The following is an 18,739-nucleotide window of genomic DNA, read 5'->3' as shown; positions in this document are numbered from 1 at the left end:
GAGTTAGCCTAGAGAAGAGTGAAGAGAATGAGATATGATAGCTGCCTTCATATTTTGGAAAAAGAATGGAACAATAAGGGGAAATGGCCAAGAGGCAAATGCTAGATAAGTATAAGGAGTAATTTCCTTAAAACTAGAACGGTCTAAAGAGCAGCTTCTACTAAAATAGAATTTGAAGAAGGGGGAGCTGAAGGGTGAAGGAGAATGAGAAAGATTTGGAAGAATCACTGGGCAAAGATGGTGTTTGATGAGTAAGAAGGATTTCTGGGCAGTGGTGAGTGCCCAGCAGTAGTCAAATGTCTGGAATTTGCTGCAGACCCAAGCAGCTAAATTGTATGGCTTTCTTCCCCTAGCAGTTCTCAATGGCCCAAGAGTGGGAGTAAGAGCAGAGCAAGCAATGGTGAGAAATTGCCAGCCTTGTGAAGAAGTGAGATGGGTGTGAAAAAGGTCAAGAGGAAGAAGGATTCTAGGTAGTTAGAGGAATTGAGTCATTGTGTGAAGAATACTGAATTTGGCTTCGGAAGACCACCTCTTGAATCCTTGCTTTATAATTAATTATTTGACCTTGGGCCAGGCATTTACCCCCACTGGGCCTCAGTTTCCTCATCAGTAAAATGAGAGGGCTGGACCAGGCATCCTCAAAGGTCTCTTCCAGCTCTAGATCTCTGATGTTTTGAACGCATTTGAATTGACAGATAATGGACTCCATGGTGTGTAGGTAGGCACAGGAAACCACAAGAGGCTAATTGATGAGAACAGGGAAGGATGGAAGGATTAATTGTCATGATAAAATTTAAAAGCAGCTTCAGTAGGTGAGGGCATTCAAGGTCAGATAAATGCATAAGCAAAAGAAAAAAGTGAGGTGGAGAACAAAGTAGATGTACACAAAACGTGTTTATGAATCAGAAAGGAAATCGATTTGACTGAACTTGGCAGAATTGCAAGGCAGAAGTGGCTGGAAGGTTACATGTGCCTCCCAACCCATCAGAGTGTGGCCCAAGCCAGATTAAAATGTAATTGGGAAATATTTAACAAAATCAATAAAAATGCAATAAAGAATCGATCATATGAATATGCAATTTTCTAAGTTAAAATGCAGCCCTCAGGGAGCCTTCTGTAGTTCAGTGGCCCCATTTCTATTTTACATCAATGGAATAAGGGGATCACAAAGAAAGATCGATTGCAAACTCCCATTTCTGATTATGTTATACAAACCTTCCAGTAGTTACATCAGCACTGAAGACACAGTAGAATCAAGGACAGGATCATAGATTTCGAGCTGAGAGGACCCTTCTAGTCTAAATGCCTTATTATATAGCAGAAGAAATTAAGGATCCAGGATATCCAGATTCTCCCAGGTAAAAAAATTACTGAGCCAAGATTTGAACCCAGGTCTTTCTGAATTCAAAGCCGGCACAAATTCAGTTAAGAGACTGTAGTTAAAGGACTCTGTAGGGTTGAGATCTTAGAAATGTAGGTCTCACTTGAACTCATTCTTGAAGGATGGACATAATTGGGGCAGAAAGAGAAGAGAAGTGACATCATTCTTGGTAGGGGGTAGGAGATAAGCCAAGAAAGAGAAGGAGGAAAGTACAATAAACAATCCAAGGATGATAAATAAATAACTGGGAGTTGTGTAGGAAACTAGTGAGAGAAGATGTGAAAGGTAGGTTGAGGCGAGATTCTAAAGAACCTTGAGTGTCAGAAGAATTACATCGGGCTTCTTCAGCTAGCTGGGGCAAGGAACCATGGAAGTTTTCCAAGCAAGAAAGGGACAAGGTGAAAGATATTTTAGGAAGGTGAATCTGATAGCATGTGCAGAATGGATTAGAGAAAGGAGAGACAGAGTCTAGGAGGACCATCAGAGCAGGTTACATGAATCATAAGGAGACTCTTCCTTCTGTGGCCTCAGTTTCCCCATCTGTAAAAGGAAGGGATTGCACTAGATACCTGCTCTCTCTGATCCTGAAATCAATAACAACCATGGCCTCTCCTCGGCTTAGCCAGCACCTATTACTTGGTTGGTAATTGCCCAGCCCTGACATCAATTCTCAGCTTGGCCTCCTGAGGCATCTGGATCTGGTATTGAACTCTGTAGTTCCTCCTCTTCCAAACTGACAATGCTATCTTTTTTTTTCAGAAGTGGTTAGAGACCCCTCCCTCCATCAAAATGGAAGCTTCTATCCAAACTAGTGAAAATTCATTTTACAGAAAGATTTAATGAAACCCTCTTCTGGGTGTTTTACTGGAATCCATTTCCATGAATCTGTTGAAAATGAATTATATCACTGCATTTCTCTGGTGAGCTAACTTTTCCACTGTGCTCCCCTCCCTCCTCAAAAAGGCAATTAATCCATGAACAAGGCACTTCAACAGAGTATTTTACTCAACCAGTCTTTCCACCCATCCCCCAACTCCTTCCTTCACTAGAGATTCCATTCCTTTCATAAACGGGCAGAGGTGGATTTACCACAAAGCAGTGAGATTGGTTTGTGTAAGGGATTTATAAGGAGAATGCCAAGTAGCAGCTGGAACTTCAGTAATATATGTAGAGTGTTCTGACCTAGAGGAAGCAAAGAAAGTGTCAGTCAGCCTTTGACCAATTTGAATGGAGCGGAGGATACATAGAGGGGAGTTATGGGGAATATAATGTAAGGTGGCACTAGGTTGTCCAGAGTTTTGAATCCAAGGCACTGGAGGCATTAGGAAGCCACCAGCTACTTCTGAGCAGGGTTTTCCTATGCCAAACAATGACAACAACATTAATGATAACATTTGCTCTTCTGTAGGATTTTGTCTTCTGTGTTTTTTATTGAAACGCTTTGGCACTCAGGCAAGCACCAGGAGCAGGGGCATCAAGTGGGTTAGAGACCGTGTAGGAAGATAAGTCTCCAGCCACTCAAGTGGCCCTTTGAGCAAGGTGGGGAATCATGCCAGGAGCAGCATGCCTTCAGGAGTGCTATCTCAGGTAATAGTGTTTCAAAATAGTAAGGGAGCCGGACTTGGAGTCAGGAAGACCAAGTACTGGTTCAGTCCTGCCTCAGGCACTCCATACCTCCATGACCCTGGGCAGATTGTTAGACTCCTTTGAACCTGTTTCTTCCTTTATGAATGGGGATGACAATAGCACCTACTTGAAAGGGTTCTTTTATGAGTGTTGAGGCAACTTTCCAGTGCTTCATACATCTTAAAGCCCTACATAAGCGTTATTATTACTATTACTATCCTTCTGTAGTGGGCACTAAGTAAATGCTTTCTGAATGACTCTTCGAGTTGGGGTAGTAACACTTACACTAGCTGTCTCCCAGCATTGTTGTGGGGAGAGCCCTTTACAAAGGTTAAAGCACCTTATGGTGCTTAGTGAGGTATCTAATGTGCCATTGGTGCCTAATAAATGCCTATCTACTTGTTGGTTTGATGGATAGGCTTGAGATGTTGTCAGGCTAACTCCCGTGGATTCTTATGTTTCTCTCTTCCACATTCTCTTCCAGGGGTGATCTTGTTGCTTCTGGATAAGCTGCGAAAGATGAAGTGGGAGCAGATGTGGAGGCTGACGGCAGAGAGGGAGCTGATGAGCATGCTTTCAACCTCATTGGCTGACCAGGTGAGAGTAGACCCATTACTGGTTAGGAACACTGAAGACATTCTAATGTTTTGATTTGAAGACTAAGTTCAAAGGCTCCTAGGAACTGATATTTAGAATTGGAAGTTATGTGTGTGGTGCATTCTGAAGACTAGGGCACCAAATTTGAAGTCAAAGGACCTCAGTCGGAGCCCTTCTCTGACCCATGTAACCTGGGACATAACACATAGCTACTCAGACTCAGTTTCCCCATCTGTAAAATGAAGGAATCAGACTGAAATCATGGGATTCTAGAGCCAGAAGAGACTTCAGGAGCCACTTAGTCTAGATCTCTCATTTTACACACAAGAAAACTGAGACAAAGGGAGGTGAAGTGATTTGCCCAGGAGTTAGGCTGTAACAGCCTAGAGGGCCTCCGAGGTCCATTCTAGCTCTATCTAAGGTCCTAAAATTCTATGATCATCTTCGAAAAACTTCTATGACCATTTAGGTCTTTTTTTCCTTTAAATATTTTTAATTACATGTAAAAACTAAATTTTTACAATTTACAAAATTTTTTTAAAACTTGAACAATTTTAATTCATTTTTTAGAATTTTGTATTCTAAATTCCTTTTGTCCCTCCCCACCCCCACATTGAGAAAGCACTCAATTTGATAAAGGTTATATATGTGCAGATAGGAAAAACATATTTCCATATTAGTCATGTTTTGAAAGAAAACATAGACCAAAAATAACCAAGAAGAATAAATGAATTAAAAAATATGCTTTGATCTGCATGACCATTTAGGTCTTCACCTAAGATCTACCAAAGGATGCTCCTGAGGGTTTCTTCTCATCATCCCCTGGGTTGTGATTATCTAGGGATCTTGGACCACACACAAGTACTATTAAACTTATGTTGTTGGGCCCCAAAGAGCAGAACATTGGGAAATTAATGGGAATGGCATAGAGCCAGGTTTTAGTTTAGTGTTAGGAAGACTGAATAATTAAAGCTGTCCCCAACTGGAATGGGCTGGCTGGAGCATTGGAGAGGTTCCCCCTCTCTTTGAAGTCTCTGAGCAGAAATTACGTGAGTACTGAGGGGGTATGTTAAAGAAGGGATTATTTTGGGGCATGGATTGGACTGATGGACACTCAGTTTGCTTCCAGTTCTGAAACCACCTATCTGACCAGAGCAACCAAGATCACAGCCCTGTTACACCTTAGCAAATGGTCTCTGTGAAGTCCTGTAGTGAAAGAAATTCGTCCCTTTGTGGACAGCAATGAGTCTCTCTGACCTTAGTGAGAAGGGTGCCCAGCCAACAGGTGCCTACATCTATTACTGGATCCATACCCAAACATTAATTCCTCTGGTTTTCAGCTTCTTTATATATAAATGAGGGAATTGGACTAGATGGCGTCCAGCTATAGATCTATGAACTTTATGAAATGCTCATTTGTTGATATTTATAAGTTCATAATAACAGAATAAATATACGTGTTAAAATCAAATTGGGGGGAGGATTGATAAAGCTTTCTTAGTCGCCGTATTTTATTGAATCCCAATGATTTGACTTTGTCTTGGAAATCCAGCAGTTTGGAGCTTCTGGTTAGAAATGGAAAGTTTCTTCATCTATTTAAGACTGGAGGCATGTAATTCACCTTCTGGTGCTGCCTGTTAGGAATTATTTAATGAGCTTGGCCATATGCTTGTGTCTCAGGGAAAAGCCCCAAAGGGTTAAAAACTTTCCTTGATAGGTCTGAACTCAATCACTAAAAGGGAAATGTGCACTCCCAGCTCCCTGTCTTTGTGTAATCCTTGGCATATCTATCACAAAACTCCCAGAAAGCCCCAGGAATTGCTGCAGAGACTCCTTCTGCACTTTGTCAGAGCAGTTGGGTAAGGGGACCAACTTTTCATAGTGCCATTCTCAAATTTTCTTATGAGGACAACATCTCAGAATTAGACCATTTTAGAGATCTGGCCCGTGGCTGCCTCAGAAAGGTTTTATCATTATCATAGTGGTCTTTGCCTGATGTTGGAAGACTGACCCCCAACTAATGAGTCAGTATCAAAATCAGCTGTAATTTATAAGATATCAGTGTGTTTTTCTCTCCAACACACACCTTGGCATCCACATACCTCCTTGGGTCAGCTTCCCAGGGGTTAGTGTCCCAGAGGAGGGACATGGAAACAAACCCAAGGATATGTCCACAAGGGAATACCTCAGTGCAACTAAACTCTTCCCCAATCCCTCAAAACTCATCGGAGGCTAAGATGCATCCTCAAAGTCAGAGAGAAGACAAGGCTCCCAAAAAGAAAAGCAGAAGCAAAACTTTGCTTCTCCTTTTCCCTAACTAAACCCACCACTATATTTTATTCCTTTGTAGCTCAGCTGGAGCCTATTAGAGGCTGCTCCATATAACAGGTTGACAGACTTATATCTCCCTGCTACCACTGTCTCCCTGCTACCACCGTCTCCCTGCTACCACCATTCCAGAAACTAACAAGAGAAGTGAGAGGCAGTATAGCGTAGTGGAGAGAGTGCCATACTCCAAGTCAAGAAGACCAGGCTTCAGGGCTACCCCAAACATTTACTGAAAGAGTCATCAAACCTCTCTGTGCCTCAGTTTTCTCAATGGTCAAATTGGAATGGCCTCTAAGGTCCCTTTCAGCTCTAAAGCTATGATTCTAGGATATCGATCTCTTGAACCTTAATTTCCTCATCTGTAAAATGAGGGGACTGGTCTAAATGAAACTGAGGTCCCTTCCAACTCTAAAACAATGAGCCTGTGAAGTCAATTAGCACCTACGGGCCAGAGATTGTAAGCTCTCTGATGACTGGGACTAATTTTTTTTTCCTTTCTTTACATCCTCAGCATGTAGCACAGTGCCTCACACATAGTAGGTAATTAATATACACTTATTGACTCACTTTCCTCATCTATAAAATAAGGCGGTTGAACTAGATGAATCTTAGGTCTCATCCAATCCCAAATTGATGACCCTGATTTGACCCCTCAGGAATTCAGTTATCTCGTCTGTAAGAAGTGGGGATCAGATCAGACGGCCTCCACTATCCCTTTTAGTTCTAAATCTGTGATCCAAAGTCAGTTCTGGTGAAGTGCAGTGATGAGGTGGCTGAGATAACGGGCAGGACTTGATTAACTGTCCACCTGGTTGTGTCTCCTAGGATATTTTCAATGCCGTCATCAAACAGAATCCATTTCTCGTGTACCAGCTGCCCTGCTTCTGGAATGTCCAGCTGTCTGACCACACTCGCTCTGAGCAGTGTTACCGCGATGTGTCTGATCTAAAGGTAGGGTGACCGTGGGCCATGATAGAAGCTGCTCCTTTTCTTCCTCCCCAAACATTTCTCCTGCAGGTAGAGTGGACTATTCTCCAGTGACAAGGCAAAGGAAGACGGGGAAAGCCTTCAGTGGGAAAGACTGAGCGCACAGCTTCCGTGCAGCCACAGGAGAGAGACATCTTTTCTTGCATTGTTTCTTTGCCTTTGTCACTCAGGAACCTTGAGATCTCCTACTATCGCAGTCTGACTCACAAGAGCTAGGACAGCAAGGCCTTCTCTCCACCAATGCTTCTTGCTGTTTCTGTTCACAGGCCTGTTCATCTCCTCCTGGAGGCCCCTAAAAAGGAGATGAACACATATACACCCTCGGAGGAAGAACATTACAGAGGACTCACATAACAGGAACATGGAGATCAGATAGACAGATAGATAGATCATGGATAGATAGACAGATGGACGGATCAGTACATAGATGATGGATAGGTAGGTAAATGGGTATATAGATCAATAGATGATGGATAGATAGAGATGGATGAATGATGGAGACAGATAGGTAGATATCTAGACATCTGTAGCTATAGATAGGCAGGATTCAAATTCAACCTTTCCTAATTCTGAGTCCAGATAGACAAACAGGTTGATAGGGAGAGAGGGGGGAAAAGAGGTTGGTAGGGAGAGAGGAGGGGAGAGAGAAAGAGAGGGAGAGACAGAGATAATGAGAGATACTGAGGGAGGGAGAAGGAAGGAAGGAGAGAGACAGAGAGAGACAGAGAGAGAGAGAGAGAGAGAGAGAGAGAGAAATGAGAACATATTAATTATTCCCTATGTAGAAGGAGCTATGCTAAATACTGGTAATTCAAAAAAAAACAACTAGCAAGCCAATCTGTATTTGTAACCATCAAAGGAGATTCATTCAATCAGTCTATAATTATATGACACTTCACATTCCAATATGGTGCAGTGAAAAGAGTGCTGGACAGAAATTCACAATACCTGGGTTCAAATTTTAAAAAACGAACCCTAAATTAATACAGACATTCTTAATTGGGCAAAACAAATTCCCTTATTAGCCGTATCCAATAATGTATGACTCTTTCTGCTTCTTAAGTTCATCTTCTTCTCATAATTTAGCATTGCATTGATCAGAGGACAGTGGTCATTTGAGGTTTTTTTTTGTTTGTTTTGTTTTGGGGTCTGTGTCTATGTCTACATCTATGTCTAAGTAATATTGCATCACTCTGCTCTTTATTAGTTCATAGAGGTCTGACTAGTTTTCTGTGACATTAGGACTGCTCAGGTACTTTCCCACTGCAGATCCAGGATCTTGTAATCTTATCTTACTTTCTCATGCAAATGACTCCAAAACTCAGTGGAGAAACTCCTTTCACTGGGGTTCTTACTGAGGTGAGAAAACAGATCAGCAAGGAGGTTTAGAAAAGCATTCAAAAGAACTGGAAAGATTTCATCAGAAGAGAAGACTTGGGAGAACACGACTGCTTTCTATGAATATACTGAAGGCTGCCACATGAAGAAAGAATTTAGCTCGAGTCCCTTTTGACCCCAGAGGGTTGATCCAGAAGCAATGGGTGGGAACTGCAAAGTGAGCAATTTAGGCTTGAGGTGAGGAAAAACTTCCTAATAATTAATGCCCCACAGTGGAATGAGCTGTCTAGATTCCCACTCCTGGAAGGTCTTCAAGCAAAGGTTCACTAACCCCTTGTCTAGTGTGGTATGGTGGGGCTTTATTTTGTGAACGGGTTAGATTAAATGGAAGTAGCTAGGTGGCACAGTGGATAGAGCACCTTGTCTGGAGTCAGGAAGACCTGAGTTCAAATCTGGCCTCAGATACTAGCTGTGTGACCCTGGGCAAGTCACTTAACCACTGTCACAAAGAGACATGACTGAAAATGATAAACAACTAATGTAACCTTTGGCAACTCACTCGACCCTGTTTGTCTCAGTTTCCTCATCTATAAAATGAGCTGGAGAAAGAAATGGCAAACCACTCAAGCATCTCTGCCAAGAAAACCACAGATGGGGTTATAGAGTCAGATACAACTGAAATGACTGAACAGCAATGATAAATTAAATGGACTCTGAGGTCCATTCCAACCTTAAAATTCTGTGATTCTCTGAAAAATAAAACTGAAGTCCATATTTAAATTGCTGTATTCTCTCATAGCCAATCAATGGTGTCTCCATAAAAAGAGACACCCTTAGTCAGGTTTAGAATATTTCTTAAGATATCAATATTTCTATAGCTGCTGAGGAAGACAAGGAGACAAGGTCTGTCACAACCAACCGGACTGCAATGAAAAATGAGGCAAGAAAACCCACTGGAGAGTAGGTCATGAGAGTGATGAATTGGGGGTTTGATTTGGAGAACATTAAAGACTTGAAGTAGATAGTAGTTCTGGTTGAAGAGATCAAAAATCCAGCCTGACCTCCTATTTACCTTGGGCCTAATAAAAACCACATTTCTTTAAGCCCAGGGGACTATGACTTCAGTTTGTTTCATCTCTGATGTCCTTAGGACAGCTCGGAGGATTTCATCATCCCGATGCCCAAGGCTATGGCTAGTCAAGTCGAAGAAGGCTCGTGGTTTGGCATTATGATGCTGCCTCCTGATAGAGCAGCAAACCTCTCTTCTGTGACTACTCTTTAATTCTGGTCACTCAGTCAACAAGCACCTGTCATATGCCAGGCACTGTGCTAAATGCTGAAGTCCAGGAAAAAGTGTTCTCAGAGCAGAGTTCTCAAGTCTTTATGCAAATATAATTCAACACTTTTGATCTCGTACAGCATCAAGGAGAGGTGTGAGTGAGGAAAGAGAGCAAGCATGTGTTGAGCGCCTCCTATGTGCCAGGCACTGCACTAAGCACTTTACAGATATTACTTCATATCAGGTCTGAAGGAGGAAGGGAATTAGCTAATAATACTGCCACCCTCTTCCTGATCGAAAACTATCTGGAGTATTTCATCCAGTGCCAAGAGCCATGTTTCAGAGGGACTTGACAAATTAGGGCTCTACTAGCAAAAGACAACCAGGATGGGAAAGGGTCTCAAGTTCATGATGTTTAAGGACTCATTCCAGTAATTGGGCACATTCACCCTGAAAAAAGAAGAAAGACATGAGAGTGCAGGACAGCCATCTGTGTGCATCTAAAGGAATGTCTTGTGAAAAAATAAAAAAAATAAAAATTGCTAGGCTTGTTTTACTTGACCCTGAGGGTGGAAGTCAGAATAATGAATGGGACTTTCAGAGATGGAGACTTTCATATAAGAAGGAAAAAAACGCTGTCTACTTTGCAATCCCACCTACCCTAAAGTGCAGCGAGCTGCCTTGGAAAGTAGTGGAGTCTGCCTCACTTGAGGTCTTCCACTAAAGGTGGGATAACAAATTGCTTGGAATCTTAGAGAGGTCATTCTTATTTGTGCTTGGGTTTGACTAGGTGACCTGGTAGGATCTCTTCCAACTCGGGGATCCCGTTGCCCCCATGCGTTGCTTACAGGTCATTTTTAAAATCTTAAGATCTAACCTTCCTTTGTTGTTCCCTGTTCTATCTCCCCTCACCAGACCCTTCCTTTAGCAGCTTGCTCAAATTTTCTGAATGATAAAGTCATGATGGAGTTGGTTGGGTCCCATACCTCAAAATATCAATCACTGTAGGAAAAGTCCTTAAATGAAACATATGGTAGGGGAGCAAATGGGCAAGCCCAGCATTAGTCATCATTGTGCACTAACTAATGTTGTGCTTACAACTTTGCTTTTCTTCATCATTTTCAGCCTTGTCTCACCCTGCATTACTCCATCTGGGATTTTCTTGGCAAAAAATACTGGAATGGTATTTTTACAGTTGAGTAAACTGAGGCAAAGAGGATTAAGTGACTTGTCCAAGGTTACCGTAGTTGTTGTTCATCATTTTCCGTTGTACCTCACTTGACCTCACTTGAGATTTTCTTGTCAGAGATACTGGGGTAGTTTGCCATTTCCTTCTCCAGCTCATTTTATACATAAGGAAACTGAGGCAAAGAGGGTTAAGTGACTACCTGAAGGTCACAGAGCTAGTAAGAGACTGAGACTGGATTTGAACTCAGGAAAGTGAGTATCTCTGACTCTAGGCCAGATGCTCTGTACACTTTAGTGCCATCTAGCTGCCCTGCAGCAAATTAGATATAAGATTATAAATTCTCCTCCCCTCCTACCAAGTATAATAATCCTCCCAGCCATCATTTCTATGGTGCTTTCCTGCTTTTAGGTTTGCTTCCCTCTTTGTTGTTATAACCACACAATGTTCACATTCATGTGATTGTCCCTCCCCCTTTTACATTTTTGGGTTTGTAGTTTATGCAATTTTCCTGCATCTTTGCCAAGAACACTTCAGTGCATTGATCCCTTTACATTTATCCCTATTTTACTTTATTTACCTCTTGCAGCCTTGAGGGGAATCCCACTTTTATCATTTGCTGTATTGAGTCAGAATGGTATGCTGATTAAAGCACTCAATTTAGAGTAAGAGGAACCAATTTCAAATCTTTGCTCTTCTTTGTACTCTCTGTGTGACCTTTTGTGGTTGAGCCTTGGTCTTCTCATCTGTGAAATGACTCAGCCATTTACATGACCTCTAAGTTCCCTTCTAGCTGTAAAGCTTTGCTTCTGTGTTCCTAGGCTATCCCTCACAGGTTTTAGGCATATGTGTTAAGCATCATTAATTCTGATCATGTAGCCTCTGGCCAAGAATTCCTCCAATGTGAACTCAGAATGGTCAGCACTCAGCTGTGAACAGCTCCTGGGTAGGTCAGTCTTAGCCAGAGCCAGGGGTCTAGGGGAGCTAGAGAGATCACCTAGGCATGAATTCTAGGCTAGGAAATCAAAAGTCAAGAGGAGCCTCTGGGTCCAGCTATCCAGTCTCCTCTCTGGGGCCAGATAGTCTGTAGCAACAGAAAGGGAGCAGTCTGGGAGCACAATCCAAGTAATTAGGCAGAGATTTGTGACAGGAGAACAAAACTGATATGATAATAATCACAGCCCATGTTCACATAAAGCGGTACAATTTACCAACTGCTTTTCCCATAACAATTCCTTGAAGCAGATAGGACAAATATTATTCTCCCCATTTTACAAATGAGGTAAGCGATGCTTGGGGATGTTAGTCACGCAGTCACTGTTCATAGATGTAGCTAGTAGGTGTCAAAGCCAAGAATGAAACACAGGATTTCCAAGTCCTCTTTTCCCTACTCAGTATTACAGTTACACTGAAATTTACATTGGGAGAGCTGAACCAGGCAGGAGGGGATGGAGAGAGAATGAATTCCAAGTCAGCAGTCTGTTGTCGACACCTAGGGCTCCAAATTGGACTGGGGCTGTGGATAGAGGAGGGGAATAGAATGGGATACCCTGAATGATCAAGGGGTTCCACATCAGGGTTATGATGGTGACTTGGAGGTGGAAGTTGTTTGCATGAAACCACCATCTTATGCCTAGTGCTGTGTATGGGAAGATTAAGCTTAATGTGTGTGCTCAAAAGCCAGAGAAGACATCTTATCTCAGTTCTCCCCAGGTGGGTTGAGTGGCTGCTTAAAAGCATAGAATCTTAGGATGTAGATCTTAAAACAACCCTAAAACACATTAGTATAGTCACCTCATGTTAAAGATGATGAAAATAAAGCCCAGAGAAGTGACTTGTATATTATGTAGGTGGAAAGAAAGACACGTTCTGAGTCAGAAGAAAGCTGAGTTCAAATCTTGCCTTCATCACTTACAATAGTTATGTGTCCCTGGGTAAGTCACTTACCAAATCTAAGTGACTCACTAACTAACCTCACTAACCACTCCACTCACTGACCTTCCATCTCCTACTCTATTAAATGAAAACAGCAATGCCTGTAGTATCTATACCCTATGGAAGGTGAGAGGATCACATGTGATAATGGGTGGATAGCTCTTTTTGAATCTCAAAAATGTTAGAGACACAGACAGGCAGATATATATATATGTAGTATATAAATATAGTAAAATGTATCAATATATTTATTTTATATATTTATATGTATATATGCATTTACTTATATTTATATATAAATTAATTGATATAAATACGTAAATATATACATATGTGTGTGATATAAATGTCTGCCATAATCCTTGTATCATTGTCACCATTATCACCATCATCACCAAAGGTAACACAACTAATGGGTTATATAGATAGGATTAGAATCCAGATCTTCTGTCTTCAAATCCAGTGTTCCTTCCACTAAAACACACTACCTGTGTCAGAGAGGAATAGATCAAGGCCAAAGACATAAACTGACCCAAAAGACACTTGGGCTGGTAAATAAGGCAGGGACCAATCACTGAATTCTTAACATTCACCAAAATGCCAGGAACTTCAGTTGGATTCTTGATCCCAAATCCAATCTCATCCAACAAGCATTAAGCACCTACTTTGTCCCAGGCACTGTGGTAGTTTCTCTATAATCAAGCATTTATTAAGTGCCCATTTTGTGCTAAGCACTGGGGATGCAAAGAAAGACAAAATACAGGTCTCTGCCTTCAAGGAGCTCCCAGTCTAATGGAGGAGATGACAGGAAAACAACCATGTGCGTATAACATCGTTACTGTGCAGGTGGAAGGTAGCCTCAGAGACACGCCACTAGCAGAGAAAGGGGAGAAGCGGGCCAGGAAAACACCTCCCACAGAATGCTGGATTTGTTCTGAGTCTTGAAGGAAGCCAGGAGAACTAAGAGACAGAGGCGAGAGAGCAGTGCTTACTCAAAATGGAGAACAGCCATTGCAACAGCAGAGTTTGGGGAGGTTCCTCATGTGTGAGGAAAAGCAAGTGAACCAGGATAGCTGTATCACTGAGTTCGTGAGGGCAAGACAGTATAAGAAGACTGCAAAGGTAGGAAGGAGTTCGGCTTTAAATGTGAAGCAGAGTTCTATTTTATCCTGAAGCTAAGGAGGGAACCACTGGAATTTGTCGGGTAGAGGTGAGGAAATCCTTGGCTCTGAACTGGAGAAAAATCACTGTGGCTCCCACAGGATTCTATAGGGTTACAAAGAAAAAAATGAAAAACATTCCCTGGCCACAAGAAGACAATATACTACTAGAGGATATGTATAAAAATGTATAAATAGTTAAGTAAATTCAGGATACTTTGGAGTGGTGTTAGACCCTAACAACTAGGGGACATCACAAAAGGCATTCAGAAAGATGTAGGCCATGGGTTGAGCCTTGAAATAAGCTAGAGAGTCTAAGATGCAGGTGTGGAGAAAGGCATCCAGTTCATGCCTGTAAAAGGTCACAGGGGTAAGAGATGGACCATCAAGTTCAAGGAACAATATCTAAAATATAGACTGTATGGAGAAAAATAATGTGGAATAAGCAAAGAAATCTCGAGTGTAGCCAGATTTTGAAGGGACTTTAAATAAAGTCCAAGCTGCAGAGTTTGTATTTTATCCCAGCTAATGAGCTGCATAGCTAGGATTAAAGCCGGGATTTTCTGTGTTCAAATGCAATGTTTAGCAGTGGGGAGCCACTGATGGTTCTTGGGTAGAGTGATATGGTCAGAAGCATGCTTTATAGGAGTTATTTTGGCAGATGTATACTGGATGACTTTAATCAATCAACAAGCAAGCATTTATTAAGCAACTTTTATTCTGTAACTATAGATTTTTGTTATTCAGTCATTTTCATTCATATAAAACTCTTCATGACTCCTTTTTTTTTGGTGGTGGGGCTTCTTGGCAAGCACACTGGAATTGTTTGCCATTTCCTTCACAAGCAGGAATGACAGATACAAAGACCATAAAAAGCCATTCCTAGCTCCCAAGGACTTTATAATTCTTTTGGGAGTAACAACACTTATGCCTATTGGTATACACAGCGGGCATGGGAGACATCCTATAGAAAAGCAGAGAAAGATGAGAGATGGAGTAAGTTATGGGGTGGACATGGACAAGTGTCACACAAGATGGGTGGACATGGATGAGTCACAATCTGTATCTTTGGAACAAACACCCACCCTGATGGGACCACAGACCCACTGGAGTATTTGAGATGAATGTGGGAGATGAATTGGAAACAGGAGAGACTGGAGGCAGATAGGCTGATATGGAAGTTATGGTAGTAGTCCAGACAAGAGGTGACAAGGACCTGAAGTAGGGTGATATGTGGGTGAGTTGCAATGGGGGACTGACATGAGAGGTGTATTGGACATAGATCAGCAAATAATTAAATGTGGCAGAAGAGGAATAGGGAGGAGCCCAAGTTGACTCTGAACTTGCTATCCTGGGTAATTGGAATGACTGGTCACCATAGAATCCCTCTGTGACCTTGAGCATGACCCTTAGCTCAGGCTGTCTTGCCCCACCTAGGCCACACCTCACCACCTGAACACCTACATCATGCACCTTTAGGAGAGCACAATGCTGATTCTTTAGGTAAAGCTAATGAAGTACTCTGAGTCCATTGGCAAGGGGCAGCAGATGAGTAATTCCTGGCCTTTTCCCATAACCTTTGTTCTGACATTCATGAGGGAGCCACATAGGGACAGGGATCAATGAAGATTATTACTGTGTTTCCACTTCTTCCTTCCTTTCCTGCTGTAGGCACTCTGCTGGGAATTCTTCACACATAATAGAATCCAGTTCAAATTGATTTTTTTTTCCATTTTAAAGCAACAACAACCCAAAGCATTAAACATGATGAATGATATCAAATGTGGTTTGGTTCCTCTCCCTGGGCCATGCATGGTGCCTCCCTGCCCTTAGTTGTGACAAGGGCATTCATTTTCTTCAGCGCTGTTCTTCCCTTTGTGGCCCCCGGAAAATAACAGCATCCAGGACGTTCCAGCTGATCTAGCAAGAGGTGATGGAACAGGCCTCTGATTCATGCAGGAAGCTCTGTGTGCACACACTCCAGGCAAGAGGACTGGATGTTGGGATGCTTTGGCTTATTTTCTTCTACCTTCTTGGGTAATGAGGCATTTTTGTCTGGGAACAAATTCCATTTACAGCTGGACCAAGTAAATGGCAATGGAAACGCCAATGAAAGAAGGTAATGGCTTATGGGGGCCTAGACAGTGAATGCGGCTCCAGTGAGCCCTCATTGCACGATGCTTAGGCTGGCTATCAAGGACGTACCTTCTATTTACATAGCTGCAGTCTGGCAATTGTCAGTGATGGAAAAGGAGGTGGAAGGAATCCCAGAATCACGGACTCTCAGGAGGAAAGGACAGAATCACAGGATTGGAGAGTCAGAAAGAGCCTCAGCAGCCCTCCAGCCCAAGCCCTGCCATCATGGAATTCCCAGCATAACATCCCAAACTAGTTAGTGGCTATCTAGCCTTGCCTTGAAGTGCTCCCTGGTGCAAATGTGGTTTTCCTTGTGGGTCTGGGCTCCTTTGGAATATGTGTCCCCCAGGACACTCTTATGTACCAGACTGGGATGCAGGCTGCCTGAAATCTTTAGCCCACAAAACATCCAGAGTATGGGGATCACAGTGAGTCAGTGTTAGCAGGTCAGCTGTGGCTATATCTCTGGCAATACTATCTGAACCCTTTGCTATTCTCTTGCGCATTCCAGTGGCAGAGGTCCTGGGACCCCAGCAGTTATAGAACCCAAGTCCTTGACAAATTGATGCTTCTCCTCTTAAAAGATAAAATAAAGCTTGCTTTTGCTTTTTAATACAACTAATAATAATAAGCTAGCATTTATATGGGAGAGTTAGGTGGTGCAGTGGATAGATCCCCAGGCCTAGAGTCAAGAAAACTCATCTTCGTGAGTTCAAATCCAGCCTCAGACACTTGCTACCTGAGTGACCCTGGACAAGTCACCGAATCCTGTTTGCCTCAGTTTCCTCATATGTAAAATGAGCTGGAGAAGGAAATGGCAAGCCATTTCAATATCTTTGCCAAGAAAATCCCAAATGGGGTCCCCGAGAGTTGGACGCAACTGAAAAAATGATTAAACAACAACAGATTATTTATATATGTTTCGAACTTTAAGGTTCAAAAAATGCTTTACAAATATCTCATTTGAGCTTAACAATGATCCTGAGAGGTATATATGTGTGTGTATATATATAATATATACATACATATATATATATACACACACATACACATGTGTGTACATATGTATGTATGCATATGTGTATATATATAGATATATGTGTATGTGTTTCCCATTTTACAGATGAGAATACTGCAGTAGGCAGAAGTTAAATGCCTTGCTCACTCATACAATTAGTGAGTGTCTGACCCTGGATTTGAACCCAAGTTTTCCTGACACCATGTGCAGCGTTCTCTCCACTTTGCCCCCATTAACTTTTATTACAAAATTACAACAGCTTTTTCCAGTCTGCTGGTACTTTTCTCCCCTCCACATACTCTATGATCCAGTGACATTGGCTTACATGTTAAACATCACCTATGAGACTCCATCTCTCAACCTCACGCATGTTCCCTGACTGGCTCCTATGTCTGGAATGCTCTTGCTCCTCACCTCCACCTTTGACTTCCTTTAAGGACTCAGCTCAGGTCTCACCTTCTGCTAGAACTCTCTCCCTGTCTCCTTCCCAACCTGTCCTCACTGCTAGTACCTTCCCTCTAAGATTCTCTCCTTACCATGCGCGCACACGCGCGCACACACACACACACACACACACACACATCTATCTATCTTATGTGTACATAATTGTACATGATCTTCTTCATTAGAGTGGGAGTTCTTTGAGGGCAGGGACTATTTTTGCCTCTCTTTATAACTTCGGCACTTAGCACAATGACTGTAACATAGTCAGTGCTGAATAAATGGTAATGCTGTTCTGAGACTTCAAGGCAAAGATAGGCATAGATGAAAACAGAAGAAAAAAAATAGCCCAAAAGTACATCTTCAGATGACACAGATGCCTTATGCCTATACATCATGGATATTTTCTTTATGTAAAAATAATTAAGAGGCACTAGATGGGCAAATACAAAACAATATTCCCCTAAAATAATATGAATTCCATTTTAGCTGATTAAATGGACACATTACCCTTGTGGGACTCATTTCTGAATTAACTGCTAATGTATAGTCAGACCACTAAGTTATTAAAGTTCCAAATTAACATAAAAATAGAAGAAAATGAAAAAAATCATGTTATATGCATCAAAACGACTCCAACCTGACTTTTAAGCAAGTTGTTGACTGCAAAAAAGGGAGGAGTGGCTCATGGGATAGAAAGCTGGCCTCAGAATTCGCAAGCAATGAGTTCATGCCCTGACTCTGATACACACTGGCTACATGGGCTTTGGCAATCCTCATAACCCCTCCATGCCTAAACCAACTCTCTAAGAGAGTAAGTGCTGATAGGAGGTGAGTTTTCTTCTGCAAGAACTCTCTATACCAGTGAAACATCAGGTCTAGTCAGTCTCTTTTCCTCCCTTCATCCCTTTCCCCTAAAAACAATGTCAAAAAATTTTGAAATTAAATGAAAACGATATTGACATTGATTAAAAGAATGCTATAAATCAATGGCCTCAGTGAAGGGGCCATAAGGACCTTGAAACATCCTTAGTCAACAGAATCTACTTGCCAAACAGATAGAGCTGCCAAGGGCAACAGCAGTTTAGGCTGGTGTTGTTAAAAGGGTTGCTTAAATCCTATAGAGATGAATGGAGGAAGAAGGTGAGAAGTATCACCCCATGAAACAGAAATAGTAGAAGGAAAAGGAAAGGGAAAGCTTAGAGACCCAACTCAGCATCAACATCCAGTGGGCATTTGAGGATAAAACTGGAAGTAGGGCAACAGACAGATAAAAGATGGAAGGGATCTAGAAAAGCCATAAAATCTTTCCACCATCAAGGACGTT

General features: G+C 42.0%; 1 protein-coding gene across 1 annotated transcript in view; it reads left to right on the top strand.

Annotated features, from left to right (window-relative positions):
- LARGE1 (LARGE xylosyl- and glucuronyltransferase 1) overlaps positions 1-18,739 on the top strand; it is a 612,831-nt gene that overhangs the window by 512,083 nt on the left and 82,009 nt on the right. The window contains exons 8-9 of the mRNA XM_036759140.1: positions 3,492-3,604; positions 6,758-6,883. Coding sequence (XP_036615035.1) covers positions 3,492-3,604; positions 6,758-6,883 — 239 coding nt within the window. The remainder of the gene's footprint in view (positions 1-3,491; positions 3,605-6,757; positions 6,884-18,739) is intronic.

The sequence above is a fragment of the Trichosurus vulpecula genome, chromosome 5 (genome assembly GCF_011100635.1).
Source record: "Trichosurus vulpecula isolate mTriVul1 chromosome 5, mTriVul1.pri, whole genome shotgun sequence".
Taxonomy (NCBI): Eukaryota; Metazoa; Chordata; class Mammalia; order Diprotodontia; family Phalangeridae; genus Trichosurus; species Trichosurus vulpecula.
The sequence above is the reverse complement of the archived record's forward strand: the minus strand, read 5'-3'. Positions and strand labels throughout refer to the sequence as shown.